At 37.1% G+C, this 18,940-nt stretch overlaps 1 protein-coding gene across 3 annotated transcripts; it reads right to left on the reverse strand.

Moving 5' to 3' along the window:
- Positions 1-7,180: 7,180 nt before the first annotated feature.
- Positions 7,181-17,768, reverse strand: LOC112513812 (transmembrane protein 56-B-like). 3 transcript variants are annotated; one of them, XM_025120178.1, is made up of 9 exons: positions 17,459-17,768; positions 13,735-13,951; positions 13,439-13,527; positions 13,141-13,279; positions 11,178-11,252; positions 9,989-10,110; positions 9,838-9,913; positions 9,157-9,216; positions 7,181-7,568 (listed from the first exon to the last, which is right to left on the reverse strand). In XM_025120178.1, the coding sequence occupies exons 2-9, from the start codon at positions 13,870-13,872 to the stop codon at positions 7,440-7,442; spliced, it is 828 nt and encodes a 275-aa protein (XP_024975946.1). In that variant the 5' UTR covers positions 13,873-13,951; positions 17,459-17,768; the 3' UTR covers positions 7,181-7,439. The 3 variants fall into 3 exon arrangements, with proteins under 3 accessions (XP_024975946.1, XP_024975948.1, XP_024975947.1); XM_025120180.1 differs by having other exon boundaries at positions 13,735-13,877; positions 17,459-17,726; XM_025120179.1 differs by having other exon boundaries at positions 13,735-13,945; positions 17,459-17,725.
- Positions 17,769-18,940: the final 1,172 nt, after the last annotated feature.

Genomic DNA, 18,940 nt, shown 5'->3' on the forward strand with positions numbered 1-18,940 from the left:
AAAGTTGGTGAGCTGGACAAGTAAGAAGCAAACCTCAGTGTCCACATCAACAGCTGAATCTGAATATATAGCCGTTGGAAATTGTTGTGCCCATGTCCTTTGGATGAAAACCAGCTGAACGACTACGATCTTCAGTTCTCAAAGATTCCTATCTATTGTGATAGCACCAGTGCTATTGCGATTGCAAACAACCCTGTTTCTTCACTCCAAGACCAAACATATAGAGATCAGATATCATTTTATCATAGATCATGTTATGAATGGTGATATTGAACTTCACTTTGTTCCAACTGATTACCAACTCACTGACCTTTTCACCAAGCCTCTTGATAAGACAAGATTTAACATCTTGATCAGCGAACTAAGGATGCTAAACGCTAAAAAATAATTTTCTTCAGCTGTATGCATCAATCAGTAAGTGAAATGATTCAGTGCTCTATCTCTATCACTGAACTCTTGAGTAAATGTATCTATTCTCTCTAAGGTATGTATACTTGTTCTTTAAACTTAAAACTATCACTGAAGCTTTCCTTCTTCAGTAATCAAAATGTTTTAAAATTTTCTTTCAGTGATTCTTTCTATCACTGAACATTTATAAGTAAGTATATCTCTTTTACACTTGTCTTTTCATAAAATCAAAAAGATCACTAAACCTTTCTACCTTCAGTGATTCAAATATTTTTTAATGTCAGTTTCAGTGATTCTCTTATCACTGACACTGAAGCTTTCTATGAAAATATATTCTTCTAAGTTATTTTCATTTCTTAAAGCAAAACCATCACTGAAGCTTTTCTTCTTCATTGACCAAATGTTTTAAAAGGTTTTTATACATTAAATGTCTTATCACTAAATGTGACTCTTCAAATTTCTTAAAACCTTTTCGTTTTAAAAGAAATAGTTAATGAACTGTCTTAATGAAGACATTCTTTGTTACCAATACGAATCACTTTGAGACGCGCAAAAAGGTCTGACACACGCGATCTGCTTTAACTTCCATCCAATCATGGATGAGAACGTGCCATATTTTTCATCATGGCAATTCCTCAACAGTCGTATTTTTCTCTCTCCTATTTATTTTCTCTCTCATCCTGCCTATAAATATGAGATCTCTTCCCTCATATTTTCTTTACGCTTAGAAATATTTGATGAACCTCTGCCAAAAAGACTTTGCAAGCAAGAACTCTCAAGAACACTCAAATCCTTCGACCTTCTTCAAAAGAACTCTAAGGTCAATTTCTTTACATTATTGAACTGTTCTACTCCTTCTAAATGGAACTATGTTTTGAAATTTTAAGAACTTTGTTCTCTTAAAACACAAACAGACAGATTAATAACAGATTCTTATTCATGGTTATAATTTTGTTTCAAAAACTCTATTCTACTTGAAAAACCCTAATATCTCATTTGTGGATTTTTCAAAAGAAGTTTTGTTGTTCGAAAACTTAAAAAGATCACAATCAATCTTGGACTACTAATATATAAATTGTTTTTCTTCTTATTTCTCGACCAAAAACAAAAAATAGCTACCAAGAACGTGAACTTTACCGTGGAAGACATCTCCTTTAAGGCCAACAACCACATTGCCTTGTTGGACATTCCCACAAACAAAACCATCTGCACGGATGTTGCTGCCTTCCTACGGATGTTCCCAATCGCCTACACTCTCAACCATGAACCTATCATGGCTAGGGAGGCCCTTCAGCAGTTCTGGATGACTCCTAAGGTGGTGCAAGAGGAAGACAAGAACGGTCATCATTCACCTTCAACAGGATGACTGTGAGTTTTGGCATGACCACTCTTAGGCACGCTCTTCGATTTCCTAAGGGTCCCTTCGCCAGCGAACCCTCTACTACAGAGATCATCACCTGCCTCGATGACATTGGCTACCAATGGTCAATGAAGAAGGACTCCAGCAAGCCCCTCAAGTCGTTGTCAAAGATCGAGAAGAACCGCATGTCGGCGGTGTGCCAGTTCCTATTCTCCCACTTCATCCAAAGCATGGGTGGAAAGACCGGTGGCTAAGATCAGGCTTCTAGAGTCGCTCTCACGATTAGCATCTCAGTGATCCAATGCCGACCAATCAACTTTGCTGTCGTCATCTTCGACGACGTGGCATTTAAGCTGAACAAGCGTCAGAGGGAGAAAGTGGTTCCCTACACCAGGTTCTTGTCCATGGTCTTCGCCAAGATCTTTGGTGACAAGTACTCTAAAGGAAGGTAATCTTCCTATCTACAGGCTTGGATCCAGGATTCTGGATCACAAGCTCAGGGATAGAGATGTTGCACTATCTTCTATGATGCAATACTCTTCAATTCCCCCTTCTCCTTCTTCAGTGGTCAAGACAAGGGAAATCCCCCCCCCCAGTCTAACCCAACTACCACAACCAAATCTACAAAATGCCCATCTCAACCAACTCTTGGTTCTTATTCGAGGACCAAGAAGGCCAAAAAGGGGAGTACCACATCTCTGGTTGTGACCTCTCAAAAGGTCTCAGCTATTGAAAATAGTCTTACCCTCGAGGCAATTTCAATTAGCCATCCTAGCTCTTCAGTGATTCCTGATATCACTGTCGTATCAGTGGCACCTCTCCCAACCGTCTCAGTGACCCAAATCACCGAAGGTGAGAATATCAGTGCCACCACCGTTGACCACTCACTAACAATCTCAGCCATCTTTTTCTCCCCTATGTTGTTGGTCTCAACACGTGTCGGTGAGTCATCAGTGCCAATCCTCCTTGATGATGAGACACTCACCACTGGACCTGAGGTAGCTCCTCTCGAAGCTCCTCAGCATACTGGTGCTCATCATCTCGAGCGCACCATGGAGCAAACTAGCGTTAATCCTTCAAATAACGTTGAATACCCCTTAGGTACTCCACACTCCTACCCTTTTGTTTCTTCTAACCAAGAGCTTCCATATACTCACTCACATTCTTTTTCAGGTCCGTTTGAGGCTCAGGCCATGGACGAAGAAGAGTACGATATGACAACGGACGTGAAGTTGCTCCTCCCAGCCGTGGAGACTGTCTTTATCAATATGGACGAAGTCCACAAAGACATGTCTCGTAGGGACGAAATTGTTGCAGACCTCTCAGCCGTCAGGGCTGAAGTCCAAGACGTGAAAAGCCAACTCTCCTCTCTCCAAGAGGTATTTAAAGCAAATGTTGAGGCCGTCACTACTCCCATGAGCAAGGTCGATGAAGCACACGCCCAATCTCTTCAGCAGACGGAGCTTATGCAATAAGTCCTGGTTGCTCTTCATCAACCAGCTCCAGTGACTGCTCCCTCCTTTACCGCTGATGACTGTGCTCAGCTTAATGAAGCACGTGAAGCGACAAATAGCCTAGCTAGCGCTCTAACAAGGCTAGAAGATATGATGGTTCTCCAGATTCAGAGCGTCGACTAACTCTCTGGCTTATGCTCCCAAGCAATCACAAGAGAGGGGGAAATAAGGTCTGACGTTGGACCATCTACTGCTCCAGCAATCAATGAAAATGAAGTTGAAGCTGAAGCTCCTAGAGCTGAAGCTGACACTGAGGTTGTCTGTGATATCCCAACTTCCCATGAAGCTCTTGTAGCTGAGGAAGTTGATGTCGTTCGAGCTTAAGCTTGTGACAATGACCTTCCCATCACCTTTGCACCTGTTGCTGGTGATGTGGAAGAAGAAGACGATGATGATGATGAGGAAGGTGATTCTCCCGACCTCCCTGACTCCGGCGGCGACCTGGATGACGACGATGATGATGACGACGAAGACGACTTCACTATCCAATACCAGCGTCCTACCACTGCCACCAAAGGAGTTACTCTCAGGAATTCTGCATCCTAGGGGAGCAAAGGGGAGAAGAGGTTGCTCCAGAAATGAACCAGGGCACCAAGTCTAAAGGCAAAAGTGTCGCTGAAGAAGGGAACTTCAAGGTACTATTTCAACCCTATGATGAATCCTTAAGCCAAGTAATCGTCATCTCCTTGTATCAATTGTCTATTCCCTTGACTACCTGTGGTCGGCTGGAGGAATGGGTCCCTAAGAACCCAACCCCCAACACTCCTACCGAGCAGTAGATGACTCGGCTTAGGGAGTCACTCGACCAAACTAGAGTAAAAATCCCTCTCCGTGCCTCTAGTTGTGGTGAGTTCGACTTCCTGACCAAAGCTGAAAGGCTTGAGGCCCTCAGAGCTGAGGAAGAACTTGCTCTCCAAAAGAAGCACACTGAGGACAGCTTAAAGTTGGCCAAGTCTCTAGCTGAAAAATTTCTTCCCAAGAGAAAATCCAAAAAGACGGCGAACGTTGTCTAGGCCCAGGCTAAGCTTCTGTCTATTGCAGAGGCTGAACGTGAAAAGAACTTAAAGCTGGCCGAACGCAACAAGCGATGGAGTGAAACAAGTCTCAACAAGAGGATCAGCCCTCACCTGATCAAGAGCGTCAGCATCAACGAACGAACAAAAGACGATGGGTTGCTGCTCTCCATGCTCATCACCAGGGATAATCTCGAGGCCGTAACCAAGTAACCTTCTTACCTTAGTGAATATGGCTATAGCGAATTCAACGCTCAAATTCCAGACATAAGCCAATTATCGAAGACATCATCAGTGAGATGATCAAGAAGGTGTCCAGGTATGTCACAATCCCTGAAAGGCCTATGCTGAAGAAAGGTGGAAGAAGAAAAAGGCCTTCAAGCCCTAATGATGGACCATCTCTGAGGAATGAACATGAAACAAAGTTGTCCTTAGATGAAGTCCTAAAGGCTTTAAAGAAACCAGATATTTCTATGTTGAATCTTTCGTTGCCAACGAAGGGTCCTTATATACCCAACATTGTGCATGCTAAGCCTGAGTTAGGACTTATATTCCTTGATTATGATGGCAAAGTGATATTTCAAAGAATGTATGAGTTACATCTATGCCCTATGGAACACCTCGGATATCTCAGGTTCTAGCTAGATGATGACTTTAGAGGTGAAATGATGGACCGCAAGATAAGAAGGGAGTTTCTATGTCGAAAGGAGCTTGGAAAGAATGTACCATGTTTCATTAAGCTGAGCAACTTAGACTAGTTTCTTTCCTTTGTAATTTGTCCATTCATTGTAAACTATATCCTATGTCTACTTTCAGTGTTCAATCTTATATTTTGTAAGTTTTAATCACGTACTTAACGACTTGTAAATTTTCCTTTGAAATTAATATAAGTATTTCTTGTGCATCACTGAAAAAGATCCCTGAAAAGAGTAATAGGGACACAAGTCTATGAGTTCCAATGTTATTCTTACATTTACTAACAATCTATAAGTCAGTGAACATGCTTTCAGTTTCAGTTTCCCTTCTTGTAACTTTTTCTTAATCTTGTAACTTAAGAAAATTTACTAAGTAAAGACTGACTCACTGAAAAAGATCACAGAACAGTTAAAAGGGACATGTACTTTATATGTAATTTTTCCTTACTGTTATTTGATAAGACAACTTTCTTTATGTTGTTTTGTTATCATCAAATAGGGGGAGATTGTTGATCATCTCTCTTAGTGATTTGATGATAATTCATTTTACCTTATACGAAGTATTTATGTTTCTGCGATCATCACTGAGTCTGTTCAGTGATCGCTAAGAACATGTAATGTAAATCCATCAGCGACAGCGATACTTCAAGAAGACAAAACTCACACCAAAGAACCTTTAGCAAAAGTCAAAAGATTGAAGCTGAAGATTAGAAACTGGCGAGTTCGTGATCTGAAGCAGCATTCAGTGATTATAACATAGTCTACACATGTGTGAAGACTGCCCAAGCCTCAGCGAATGCTGAAGAGACCTTCAAGTTATTCCAGAATTCAACGATCAAAAGAAGCTTGTTGAGCACGATTGTTTTTGTTTTGTCCTTCCACACACATAAGACAAGCCCATACCCTTTCTAGAGTGTAGTACGATACGGAACCGATTAATTGACTCTACTACCCACCAACTCTATGAAAGGATGTCTGCTCATGAATAGGCTTTTATACTATTCACTGTAGCAAATGACAAGTCTTTCTCTAAAGGCTTGACGCATGTTCAAACCCTACTGCATTGCATTAAATGTGCATTTAATGCAATGAGTATAAATAAATGTGTTCTATCTCCATGTAGAGATATCTTACTCTTGAACCCTAAATCTTACTTTCATACGTGAAAGAACACAATACACTTATCTTCAAAAGCAAGTTAGAATCTCTTTTAAGTATTCTAAATAGTTCTTACCCAGAAAGAACTTACTTTCTTCTAAGTCTTAAATATCATAACATTTCTCTTTGCTAAGAACTTGCGTGTAACTTAGATTGTTTAGATATGTTATCTTATCTTTACCTTATCTTTTCCGCAAGCAATCTTATAAATCTGTATTGATCCTTCTTTATCAATATATATTTTAAATTTGAAAAGTTTATTGTGTTTGTATTCTCCCCNCCCCTCCCTTCAAACTGTTATACACATCTTGTATATCCTAACGGGACCAACATTAACAAACTTGCATATGTTGTGGTAAGTGGTACTTGACATTGTTTTACATAATAGTTGCCTTGACTCTTGAGTAGAACTTCGTAAGGAAGGTGCAAACTTTGTACCAATGGATTTGTGAAAACGTACCTTTAATTGGGATAAACCATGAGGGACATTAAGGATGGCCTTGTATTTGGCACACGGAAGCTGGATCTTACTCGGATGTAGGACATCTAAACTCAATCAGGCCGGGACCGACCGTAAATATCATTTGGCAATCGGCGCAAAAAAAACTTGGCAACAACAGTATCAGCAGAAATAAGAATGAGTAAAAAGGTGAATGCTATTAAAAAGTAAATTACGACTTTGTTTATCTTGCAGCTTCCGAAGATTAACTAAAAGAGCACATAAATAAATCATCATCTGATTAAGATTCACTTAAGGATATCCAAAAACACAACTTTGTTATTAGGCATAAAAACGAGAGCCAAAACGGTCAGATTGTGTTCTTTGTGCTCAACGAGACAAAAAACTTCGTAGGCAATTACCAAAAGCTATTATAGTCGATCAGTGTTAGCATCGATGAGTGCACTCACTCGAGAACACATCTGTCAATTACATCAAATAACAATAAAATCACCAACAACAAAAAATTTGAATATTTTGGGCAAAGAGATAATCATATGTATATAATCTAAAGAGTAGGTCAAGACATGGAATTTAGGTGGTGAATAATAATATAATAATAATAATGTATATTTAAAGTAACAGATTAAGATATTGATGGTGTCCAAAATGCCATATACACAGCCACCCTCCTTTTCAACTTTTAACTTGAAAACAAGAGAGAGAGAGAGAGAGAGATAATGAACCATTAATTTCATCCAAATGCTTTACAACACTTTCCTTTCCTTTCCTTTCTTTCTGCACCTACTACCATTTTTATACACCACCTTCTTCAGCTCCATATTAATTCAATCACTGCCTTTTTGCCAATGTCTTCATCAATCCCTTTATAATCTTCCCGAACCACATCAAGTTCATCGCACCAAGCACCGATGGAACCGTAAATACCAAAAGAAATCCGATTGGATGCATCTGGATCACCTGCATACATAAGCATACATGTTAGAATCACACGCCAACTAAACTTGAACCATTTCACCTCTATATGCATTAGAACCTCTCCTCTCCTCAAAGGGCTCTGTTGGAGAGACAAATAGAAATGTGGACACTTGTTTTAGACAGAGGGAGTAAAAAGGAAAATACAAGTGTTAACAAAAGATACTGTACTTAGTAAGAATGAAGGCGATTATATGTATCAATTACTTGCAGTCTCTTCTCTAAACTCTAAATAAATCAAACCAAATGAACAAAATCCCACACAAAGATAGAGAGGCTGTTTACATGAAGAACTCAGCTTGCAAAACAGAGATTAAAAGAAACAAGAGAGCAATCTACAAGTGAGAGTGTGTGCAACCAAGCAATGTGTACAATAAACGGAAAATGTAACAGGGACAAATATGAGGGAAATAGGTTAAAACAAAAAAGGGAACACAAACACACAGTTTTTCCGAACTCTAAATGTGACATCCGAAGTAAAACAAAAAAGAGCCACTTCATAACTTTACTTCACCTCCTGCTTGAAAGGTTCCAACATTAAGAAAAACTATTATGTTCCTATATCATCCTTCCTCTTTGAAAGATGGATCAAGTGTAAAGTTGTCCAAAAATGATTGTCCTAGAATTCCTTCTAGATTTTGAAGTGGCATCTTTTATGAAACGGAGTGAATATCATTTCTTGACCTAGCACTACGAGTCTTGAAACCAATCAAATTTTAAACTAGTTTATGTCAAAAGTTACAACCATCTTGTAGGCAGTTTCCCTTATTTCATCTCCTACTCAAGCTAGTAGTTGTCACTTGTCAGTACTCCGCTCTGTGGTCCCGTGATTATTTTATCTTATGTTCCTCAAGAACTGAAACCTCATATGTGCAGTTCTATGCCGATAGGCTACTTCGATGTGTGGTACATGTTGCTTGTTTGTACACTACTATGTTACTCCTCTCACATGTTTCCTTTTAACTTCTGTTTTGCAAGCTGGGGTCTTCACAGAAGCAGCATGTGCTACCCCTTGAAGTAGAGGCAAAGTTTGCATATATCCTCCCCTACTTTGTGTGGGATATACCGGGTTCGTTTGGTTTGATTTCATATCCTACTCGGGATACTTGGGAATTTGCAGTTATCTGAAATTAGATGCACCATTTGTGTAGGACAAAGGGAAGCCGGCCTAAGAGCTTCCATAAGATATCTGGTGTGATGATAACATAACCTGATTTGATTAGAAACATCAGACATGACCTTTGAATTTTGCCATGCAACTAACCCAGGACAATCAAACCCAACTAGATCCCTTCTCACTTTCCAAAAGAAGAAAAAAATACCGATTCAAAAAGAATATCGTTTCAGGAAAAAAAGATATCTTCCCTATTGTTCTTATTTGACACCTGGTATACTCATGCCTATATTTGTTAAATCATTTAAATCCAAAGATCTTGCCAAACGTCTAAATTGGCACCGTTGCCATTACACAGTCAAATGATTACAACACAGCAGAATAAAACTTTTGAAACTACTTTTTATAGTTTGATACAATTCACAAGTTTTAACATATTTGAATAAAAGTAAAAGTTACCTGATTATAGTGCAAATACACATGGTAAAACATATAGACAAACAGCAAAATTCTAGCCACCTGCATTCAAATGGAAGCACTTCTAATCAATAAATAACAAAGTTATCATTTCTGATATCCAGATAGTGCAATGAGACATGTTTGACTATTAGAACTGAATCTTGTGGGCCAAAATCAATAATGATGACAACAGGCAAATAAGTAATATTAGTTTGAACTTCTCCAAAAAGCATATTGCATCAAAACGAAAGTCCTATTTTCAGAAACATACTTCCGAAAGCTATATTTCGGGGAACATACTATATTTTTTATGCAATTAACAGAACATACTATAACTTTGTGAACTAAAAAGAGAACGTACTATAACTTTATAAACAAAAAATCTTTCATAAAAAGAATTTATTGAGCTTTCTTGTTTGAGATGTTTTGTCAGAAGCTATCAGAAGTAGGTATCCAGAAATAGGAACAGAACAAAGTACATTTCATTCTGATGCAATTTGCACTTTTCCAAATAAGACATTCCATGTACAATATTTATGCCTCAAGACCGTAAAAGAATTTTATGCAAAAGATTTGCTACATAGGCACATTACAAGACGTGAGAGACCATCAAGCAGCGGAACTAATCATGTTACAATATGCGATTAGCATGAGGACTGACGATCATATTAGTAATCTCACCATCCAGGCAAAGAATATCACAACGCCATTAATCAGATATGCATTTGATTTTTTTAAGCCAGCAGTATCTAGGTACCTATAACATTAACAAGAATGATTAGCCTTCAGGTTATAGACGAACGAATGAAAAGCATCAGTTGACCAGACATACCATCTCAAGTTGATCTCAGGTGTAGTCAACTCAGATATAAGGACCATGAATGTGTAAAGCTGCCCTTCCCCTGTAAACATGGCATATGCTACTGCAATTGCTGAAAGCGTGTGATGAACAACCTAAAATTCGGCAGCATCAATCATGCATTAAAAATGACGATTATGTCAGCAGCAATGGTAACCCGTACATGTCCTAAAAGTAAAACAAAAACAATAAGGAAGTACACCCAAAATTCTAGAGCAGATACGAAGCAGAGTCTTCCTTATTTCTCCACACTGCTAACTGAACACCACATAAATGTGCGTATTGCCACCTCATGAGCAAAAGGCCTATTTTTTTCATTTGGGTTTTGGTGAAAACTCAATTTTCAATCTAATTTCAGTAGTATAACAGATATTTGAGCTAACTGACTTCTACGCTTTCAGTTCTGCCCTAAACTGAGACAAAAGAACTTTTTCTTATGAGCTAAATGAGCCATAGAACCTTTTATTTCCTTCTGATATTTGAACAACATTTATAACATTTTCCACAATTAATTCTGCAGTGCAATTCAACCACCTCTATTTTACATTTTCAGAAATATCTTTCTCCACTAATAAGTACTTGTCACATTGAGCAAGTGTTGTTCAATAGGTGTTCCATATATTTCAAGTGCTATCATCATTATCATATAAAACCCATTTGAATGTAATCTTATATCATACAGAATATTAGTGATTCACAAAAAGACCCCAGATCCTACTGCAAGGGGGATTTCCCGGGTACATTTTGTTTGGTTTACAACTCAATAAAAGAAACCAGTCCTATTGTACATTTCAAGCACAGACTTACTTATACTAGGGCAGAAGTATATCTTATTTAAAGTTACATTCAAATGAGTTATATAGGTTTCAATCACAACAATAGTATAACTGAAGTAATGGATTCATGTTCCTAGCTTGTATTTTCTGTCCAGCGCACCATGTATCAGCAAGTGTTTAAGTGAGAGTGAGTATCAAGTGTTGGGCACTCGAACTTCAGCTTTTAAATAATAAATATAACTAATGTATGGATGCATACAGAGGAAAACTATAACAGTTACGTTTATTGAAAAATCGTCAAGAAATATGATGCATCTTAGCTGCAAACGAAGAAGGAAACAGGATAACCATGCTATACATAGTTCTATCCTTGATGACAAACTTACATATTCTAATCCACCTAATGCAGGATATAGCCAAAAGATCATCCCAAGGTCTGATAGGAAGTAGCCAACAGAAACCTGTACAAAAAAATCATACTGAAAGCATTATGAGGGACCCCATATGCGTAAAACACGTTACTCGATAATAAGAAACGATGGATAAGTAGTTGCATCAACAATAAGCACTCAAACTGGCAAATAAATCATGCCCTTGCATTTTACCTCTTAAAACTTGTTTAAAGAGAAGACAGTGGGCTCTCATCTGCGAGTAATAAGCTATGATAATTAAACCAAACTAAACACGCCCAATATATCCCACTTGAAAGTAGGGTCTGGGGGTAATAAACTATGATAATTGATTACATCAATGACAATTTAAGTTGCATGTTTAGCAAAGTGTGATGAAAGAAATTACCAGGGGCTAAGGTATAGAAAGGGATTCCTCTTTTCTGCCAATGGTCACAAATTGGATCATAGATCTATCCTCACTTGGTTTATATAAATCAGAATCTCAGCTCCAAATTACAATACTTGATCATATGCATGTGCTTGGTTCCCCTACCGAAGGACTCAATTGTTACCAATAGGATAAAGCAGTTAAAAATCTTGTAATCCTAGAAAATCTCAAAACAAAAGATAGCAACTCTTTATCAAATTGGATAAGTTTGTGAAATAGATATTAACTTAGGACCATCTAGGTTAATCCATCCATACAATAACCCCCCCCCCCCCTTTTCAAAAAAGTAAATCTTTGTACTGTATGAATGCCTCTCCCTTGCAAATAATGCTACGAAGAATCACTTTGCTGAATGAATATCAAACGACTGATTACTGATCATTGATATATTTGGCCTCAAACATAGGCTTTGTTCCCCTATGCTTATCTTTGTGTAGGATTCCACCTTTATGCTTATACTCTCAGGATGATACATGAATGTTTCCATTTGCCACAGCTCATAGCATCTCCAAACTCAAAGGGGTCATGGTCAGCACTTAATATCTTAACTAGTTTACGTTGCTTCTTGGCCTCTAGAATTCTGGAATCTCATTATTAAACATCTAATTGCTGCCAATGTGATAAAAGAGCTTTATCAAGTTCTCCCACAATCTCTTCATAATCCTTAGTGAGAAACTTATCAAGGTAATCTGACAATCTTCCCTTAACTAGACTTCTTTCGTCTTTAAACCATATAAAGAGATCAAGGTCCCTAGTTTTCGTTTCCTTTGTCTAAGCCAACTTGAACACACCCTTTTCCCTTTCCGCAGCTCCCTACTTTTTGGTAGAGTCCATACATGCTTTCTGTCTAGGCTCTCTCACCATCTTATCAGCTACTTTTTGGCTTATATATACAATCAACATTCACCACAACAGACGTGTACTCATATGTTGAACGCCACCTATGTAATCTTATTTTATTGTCAAAACCAGTACGAAGGAGGAGGTTCAGACAAGCATTGCAAGAAGATAATGGAGCTATACCTGTGAAAAGCTAAAATTTAACAGACATCTAAGTAATTGTTCATTCATATAATTTTGTAAGTCAAGAACAGCCTATAAACTTGACGAAAGCATACACTCACATGTATGCTCAAGCACACACTATCTTTGCTGTCACTTCTACGTCTGCAGAAACAACAGGGAAGTTGTTACTGTGTAAAGATGGTGTACTAGCTATTCCATATTTTTATTATTAGATGCACAGTCTCTGTTTCCAGTTAAGGGACCCATTCATTAGGAGAAATAACTCTGAACCATAGAGTTCTATAGAGATGTTATAAATGATCAGCTCATATAATAAATACACTGAAGAAAATCATGAAAGCTGATGGCATAGAACTGAAAGCTTATTTTAGCCAATTCAAAATAGACATTCTTGTTCAGCATCTTGCGCCTAAACACTTCAATAAATAATCTGCTACAGGAAGAAAGTTGCAGAATTAGTTTCAAGAGATGATTAGCACTTACTCCTAACGCAAATGTTGAGAGTGGTGAGCTCCGAAAAGTAACAGGACCATCAGTGTACTGATCAGAATAAAGATCTGACCAGAACACAAAGTACAAAGACATTGTTGCAATGAAAATGGCATGAATAGAGGACATCCCCCTGAACAAAAATCAGACAGAATGGGATGTAAGAAGATTAAAGTAAAGATGATAACGAAGGACAAAAGAAGTTAACAGAACTAAAGATAAAATCAAAAGAAGAGAAAATGAAACGACAAGAAAACATATAACAGAAGTAAGATAATGAATTTCCATTTACCGGTTGTTCCACTCAATCCGCTGAATTTTTGTAAGACCAGCATAGGTTCTGAAGTAAAAAGTGCTTATCAACTGTGTAAGATCATAAACCTGTAAAAAATCTTCTGACAGATTAGACAAGAACCCATGACTTGAAAAAACATGAAATTATTTTGCCAATATGAGAAGATTATTTTCATAACTCAGATGCATTACAAAAAAAAGGTGTTCCATCCCCACTGATGCAAGGACGCTGGCTTTATCGTCTCCTTTTCCATGTTAAGTGAAATGAAGAAATATAGTAAAGGTAAGACATACCATTTTTGTAGCAAATATGCCACCAAGGACGGATGTGTACGGCATAAAAGCATCTGCCAAAAGGTAGGTTTTAACCAGCACCTGAGCCTGGTTCTGGTAGGACTTGAACGCTAGAGCTGTCTTCTTAGAAACTACCATCCTGACTGTTTAGATGCCACAGGTTCACTTAGTTACAGTAACAATATAGATCTTGTTTCCATCACGTCTACACCTACTCCTGGACATATTCCCATATCATACATTCAGACAGCCATTTTTATGTTGATATGAAATGAAAATAGTAATAGTTGTACTTCAATTTCTAATGCAATCAATAAATATTCTCCCATGTGTAACCGAGAGGTGTACAATGCGGGATATGCGTCCACCTTATGGTCGATGCTAGCAAATGAAGAACAAATACAAGCTTAACCTTTGAAACATTCCACACAAAGGAATACTCATGAAAAGTAAGTGAAGAAGATAGCACGGATATTGCTAATATACTGCTTTACAAATACACCATACAGCTGAATCTTCCCATATATATAGCAGGATGGAATTTATTTAATAGGGCACTTAATTTCCTACCTTATGAATATAAAATAAAAAGTCCGAAAGGATAAAACCTGTGATGACACAATTCAATGAAGAAACCTTGAGACCACGGTAGGACCGTAGGACGACTTAATCCAAATCAATAGCTTATCTATCCAACTCCTCACAAGTGTCACCAACAACAAAGCACGCAGTATAATTGTTGGGTCCTCCATTTACCAGATTTAGATCTTAGAATAGCTAATGACCTAAAATTGGCAAGATTAGCTCGAAGAAAAACAAAATTTAATTTATGATCAACAAGATGAAGAAAAGTGAGACCACAGCCAAAGGTTAAAAGCAAAAATCCATGTCAATAGCTCAACTAGGGATGCTCTGACTATCAACTAAACACAAGGGCCACATAAAAAATGATGTCGAGGGACTAATATCATTGATCCGCCACCAACAAGGTTTAACTTTTAGACGACTATGACAACATGGTACACTCCACTCAAGTTTCAGAAGGTCTCAGGTTTACATCTTCTCGCTTGTGCTTTGGTTCACTACATAAATAGATAAAAGTAAATGCAATCTTGCACCTCTTCAAGTTAAGGTGAGAGTTGGATGTGCGGGGGGATATTGAAGATAGATATGTTAGTGGAGTTCTATACCAAATAAACCTGTCTGTACCTGCAGAAGTACTCAAAGATACAGAAACTGTGTTATCAATTTGAGTGCCCAAAATAACCTAGGTCAGTCTTGTGCCCAATCTGTTGTACCCACTGGTTGATGTGAGTTACCCACAGGTGCACCCGTGTATTTTTGGTTTCAAGATAAGTATTACATTATTGTTAAGTCCTAATATACCCTCAATGACATTAAAGTAAACAGTAAAAAGTACAAAGTAAAAGCTCACATAAATGTTTTCTGATTGTATGTATAATTTTCTAATTTAATTTTGTTGTTTCTTATGTATTTGGTAATTTTAACTTCTAATGTTTATTTAGACTACTTTTTGGTTTTTGTTGACTAATTTCATGTTTACTAAATACCTAGTCAAACCATAATATTAAATAAGTTTTCTTATCTTCCAACTTCTTAACAAAAAGATTTATTAAGTAGATGATATAATTCAAATCATAATATACCCAAACCTTAAAACTTCTCCCATACAGCTCACACTTTAAACCGTTTTCCCTTTTGCCTCATCGAAGTATTGTTGGTTGCTGAATTGAAGGCTTCTACTTGCTACATATTTGAGTCGTGTAACTCTGTGTGTGTGTGTTTATGTGTGTGTATATATACACACATTCTGATAATATGCGCCTCCCATTCCTTAGACCTGCGTCCCACACTTGCGCCTCGCCCCTAGGCCCCGAGATCCCTTTGAGCCTAAGTGCATCTTGAGCCTTTAACAATAACTTGGCCGTTTTTATTTCAACTTTATTATGCTAATCCATATGTTTTTGTTTGGAATATAGGTCTTGTTTGATAGATAAAAAAATGGTTAATTTTTTTCAGTATTCCCTGTGGGCACCTGCGGGGGTGTAGGCACAGGTATATTTATGTTGTTTTCTTAACATCTATTTAACTTGGCATCCATGTCAGATTGGTATCTGCATAATCATTTGTTCATCATTGCAGTTGATTTAATTGCTTTTAGCTAGAGTAACTGTTAGGCTGATATTCATTTTTGATTGATATTCCCTATAACGTTGCAGCATTGGTGAATAATTGCAGGAACATAACAGCTCTGCATCTGGAATTAACTGTTTAGACTAGTCCAGTTTGGCAGGACGATTAGACAAGTACTCACACAGAACTACTTGTTCTAAGCAATAAATGAGAGACTTTATTTGTTTGATGGAAGATCTACCCAAGTTGCATATTATGATGATTACTCGAACTTGGCAACTCAAGTAAGTCAATATTTACAAAAAGGAAAACTAAATCCAAGGATATAGTAATTTGAGAATAATAAAAGCAGAAATCAATAATGGTAACAACCCATGAATATTTTAAGAATGCTGAGACCATAATCCAAATAGAAACTACTATAGCCCCCTGTACAGGAGTGATGGAGCCAGGGAGGCAGAATTAGCAACCCCCCCGCTGTCCAAAAAAAATCCTAATCATTTTGTAATTTCACCCCCCCCCCCCCAAGGTTATCTAGCTCTGTCATTGCTCTACAGGTCACCTTACAAAAGGGCCTAGGCTAATAGATGATAATTTGCAAGGAAACATTTAGTTCATTCTGGACCAAGAAAAATTAGCTAATTTCATTTGGAGGATGCAGAAAAGACCTTCCCCCCCCCCCAAATTAAAAAAAAAAAACACACACACACACACTTACACAAAACTACTTGGCCGGCTAGTCCTGCAGAAAAATCAGCAGAACATAATAATCCATAAGCATCCGAATGTTCCTTTAGAGCCTCAACCATCAATTGGCCCAGTCAAATTGGAGCTAATTACGACAAGTTTGTACATATATTCAATATGTGAGAGGAATCTTAAGACTTGATAAGATCATAAGGTGATTCTATATTTTACTTAAGTTCTCTTGTTATCCTCCATCAACTCCTTCACAGTTGTGATGGACAAACATCCTGATTTATTAACTATTTTCTTTCAAATGTAGAGGGTGGAGAGGTAAAACTAGAATTCCTTACTGATTTTGTTTATAGGATCCAATTACCACACCTCTGTTTCGGCGTAAATGTGCAATGTCAATGCACCAAAGAAGGAATCTGCATTCCATTCTCCGATCTAGTCCATAAATTCCATTTTTGAATACTCCTGAGACATGAGTCATGAACATTATAACACAACCAGCTACACACGTTCTCCCAAATTATAAACTCAGATCAAAAGGTCAATCCCACATGTTAACAAGAAACAGATATGAAATAAGTGATTATAACCAAATCAACTATAAGAAATCAAGTATACAACGCAAATAGTATTAACAAGACACCATATAGATTAAGCCCAAGATCCGCAGTCCAGAAAGGTGAAAAAAAAGAGAATCCAATCACCATTTAGCCCTTAGCAAGACAATGTGTTCATACATAGTCAACTGGCAGTACAAGAGTTTGAGCAAAAACATATACACTTGGTACAACTCAAAAAGATCAATCGGGGGAAAATATGGATAGGAATTAAAACTAGTTCACAACACAGGCACGTTTCAACATATGAGTACCTTAAATCCGATGTTACTGGTTCGATGAAATTGAGCAAACGGATAAACAGAGTCCAAGAAATGCGATTGAAATGGGAGTAAGAAAGGGTTGGAATAAATTTTCAACCGTGGGAAAGGAAAGGGTTTGTGATGAGTGGCATAAGAGTAAAAATTATGAGGGGTGGAGAGTAATGAAAGAAGTTTAACGGCGATGGAGATGGCGATGGTGATGGTGATGGCGATCGGAGGTAGTATTTGGCGTGGAAGAGAAGAGAAGAGAAGAGAAGAGAAGAGGGGGAAGGAGGAGTTTGGTGAGATCAAGATTCGGGTCATAGATAAAAGAAGCAGCCAGCGGGAGGCATATGTTTCAAGCCTGCATTATTCCTTTGTACCGTACAAATCAACAATGCATATGGTTAGAAAGTTGCATCACAATAACATTTTTTCAAGAATTCTTTTCTTTTTAAGAAATGAAATATTTAAACAACTATTCATAAATTATCATTGCGTCTCAAAAATAAGAGTTAAAGGTGTGAAGCTTAAGAAGTGATCTCATATCTACTCATGAGATTGATTTATGAATTGTTTCTAAGAAGAGAATTGATCTGGTGCATCTCATTAGTATTGATCTTCAATTAGAATTGTTTTAAAAGTAAATATCACTTTTTATCCTTCTCAATTTAACTTCATTTCTCATCAAAACCCAACCTTTATAGGTTAAAGATTAAATATGTTGGCATGACTAGCAGTGTTCACGATTCTGAGTCTTTAACGAGTCTTTCCGGTTCGATTCGATCTCAAATATAATACAAAACTTGTTTTGTTTGACGATTCAAACTTTATAACATCAATGTTTGATTCAACTCGATCAAATTATATGAACCGAGTCATTCGTGCATACACTTTTTCAAAACAAATTTATCATTTTTGTAAATAAGAAAATAAAACTAATACATTTCTATCAAAAAGATGGAAGATAATATTATTTAGGTAAACGGTTGAATATGGGTATTTCCTGAAATGAGAAAAAGGTACTCAGTTTTAAATTGATGTTATTAGTCACCATTTATTGTTGGTTTTGTCAATATCATATTGTTGTTTTTGGAGCATGAATGATTAAGATACATTTATATAAATTATTAAATGATTAAACCTTTTGTTTTTATTAAAACCTTTTTATAACTGAATATGAACAACAAATATATACATATATATATATATGTGGTTGTATCCATTTTAACCATATCAGTTATTGTTTAAAAATTAACTCAAAGACAAACAAAATATAATAATTGAACGACTAAGACATTAAAGTTATTAAGTGAAAAAGAAACAAATTTTGATTAAGTATTACTTATTGGGATGAATGGGATGTGGATCTTGTGCAATTAGACATATGGAAGTGTTTCTTTGTCCCTTATTTAATATGATACCCTCTTAATCAGTCGACCCTTAAATTGTCCATTATTTAATTTGATACCCTCTTAATCAGTCGACCCTTGA

The sequence above is a fragment of the Cynara cardunculus genome (assembly GCF_001531365.2).
Source record: "Cynara cardunculus var. scolymus isolate 2C chromosome LG 5, CcrdV1, whole genome shotgun sequence".
NCBI lineage: Eukaryota > Viridiplantae > Streptophyta > Magnoliopsida > Asterales > Asteraceae > Cynara > Cynara cardunculus.

What these genes read in the sequence shown, in the direction of transcription:
- LOC112513812 (XM_025120178.1), bottom strand. Translation starts at nt 13,872, where the DNA reads ATGGTAGTTTCTAAGAAGACAGCTCTAGCGTTCAAGTCCTACCAGAAC. An exon ending in CGGATTGAGTGGAACAACCG is followed by an intron (nt 13,280 to 13,438) that starts GTAAATGGAAAT and finishes ATTTTTGTTCAG; the next exon opens with GGGGATGTCCTCTATTCATG. An exon ending in TGATATTCTTTGCCTGGATG is followed by an intron (nt 9,217 to 9,837) that starts GTGAGATTACTA and finishes ATTTGAATGCAG; the next exon opens with GTGGCTAGAATTTTGCTGTT.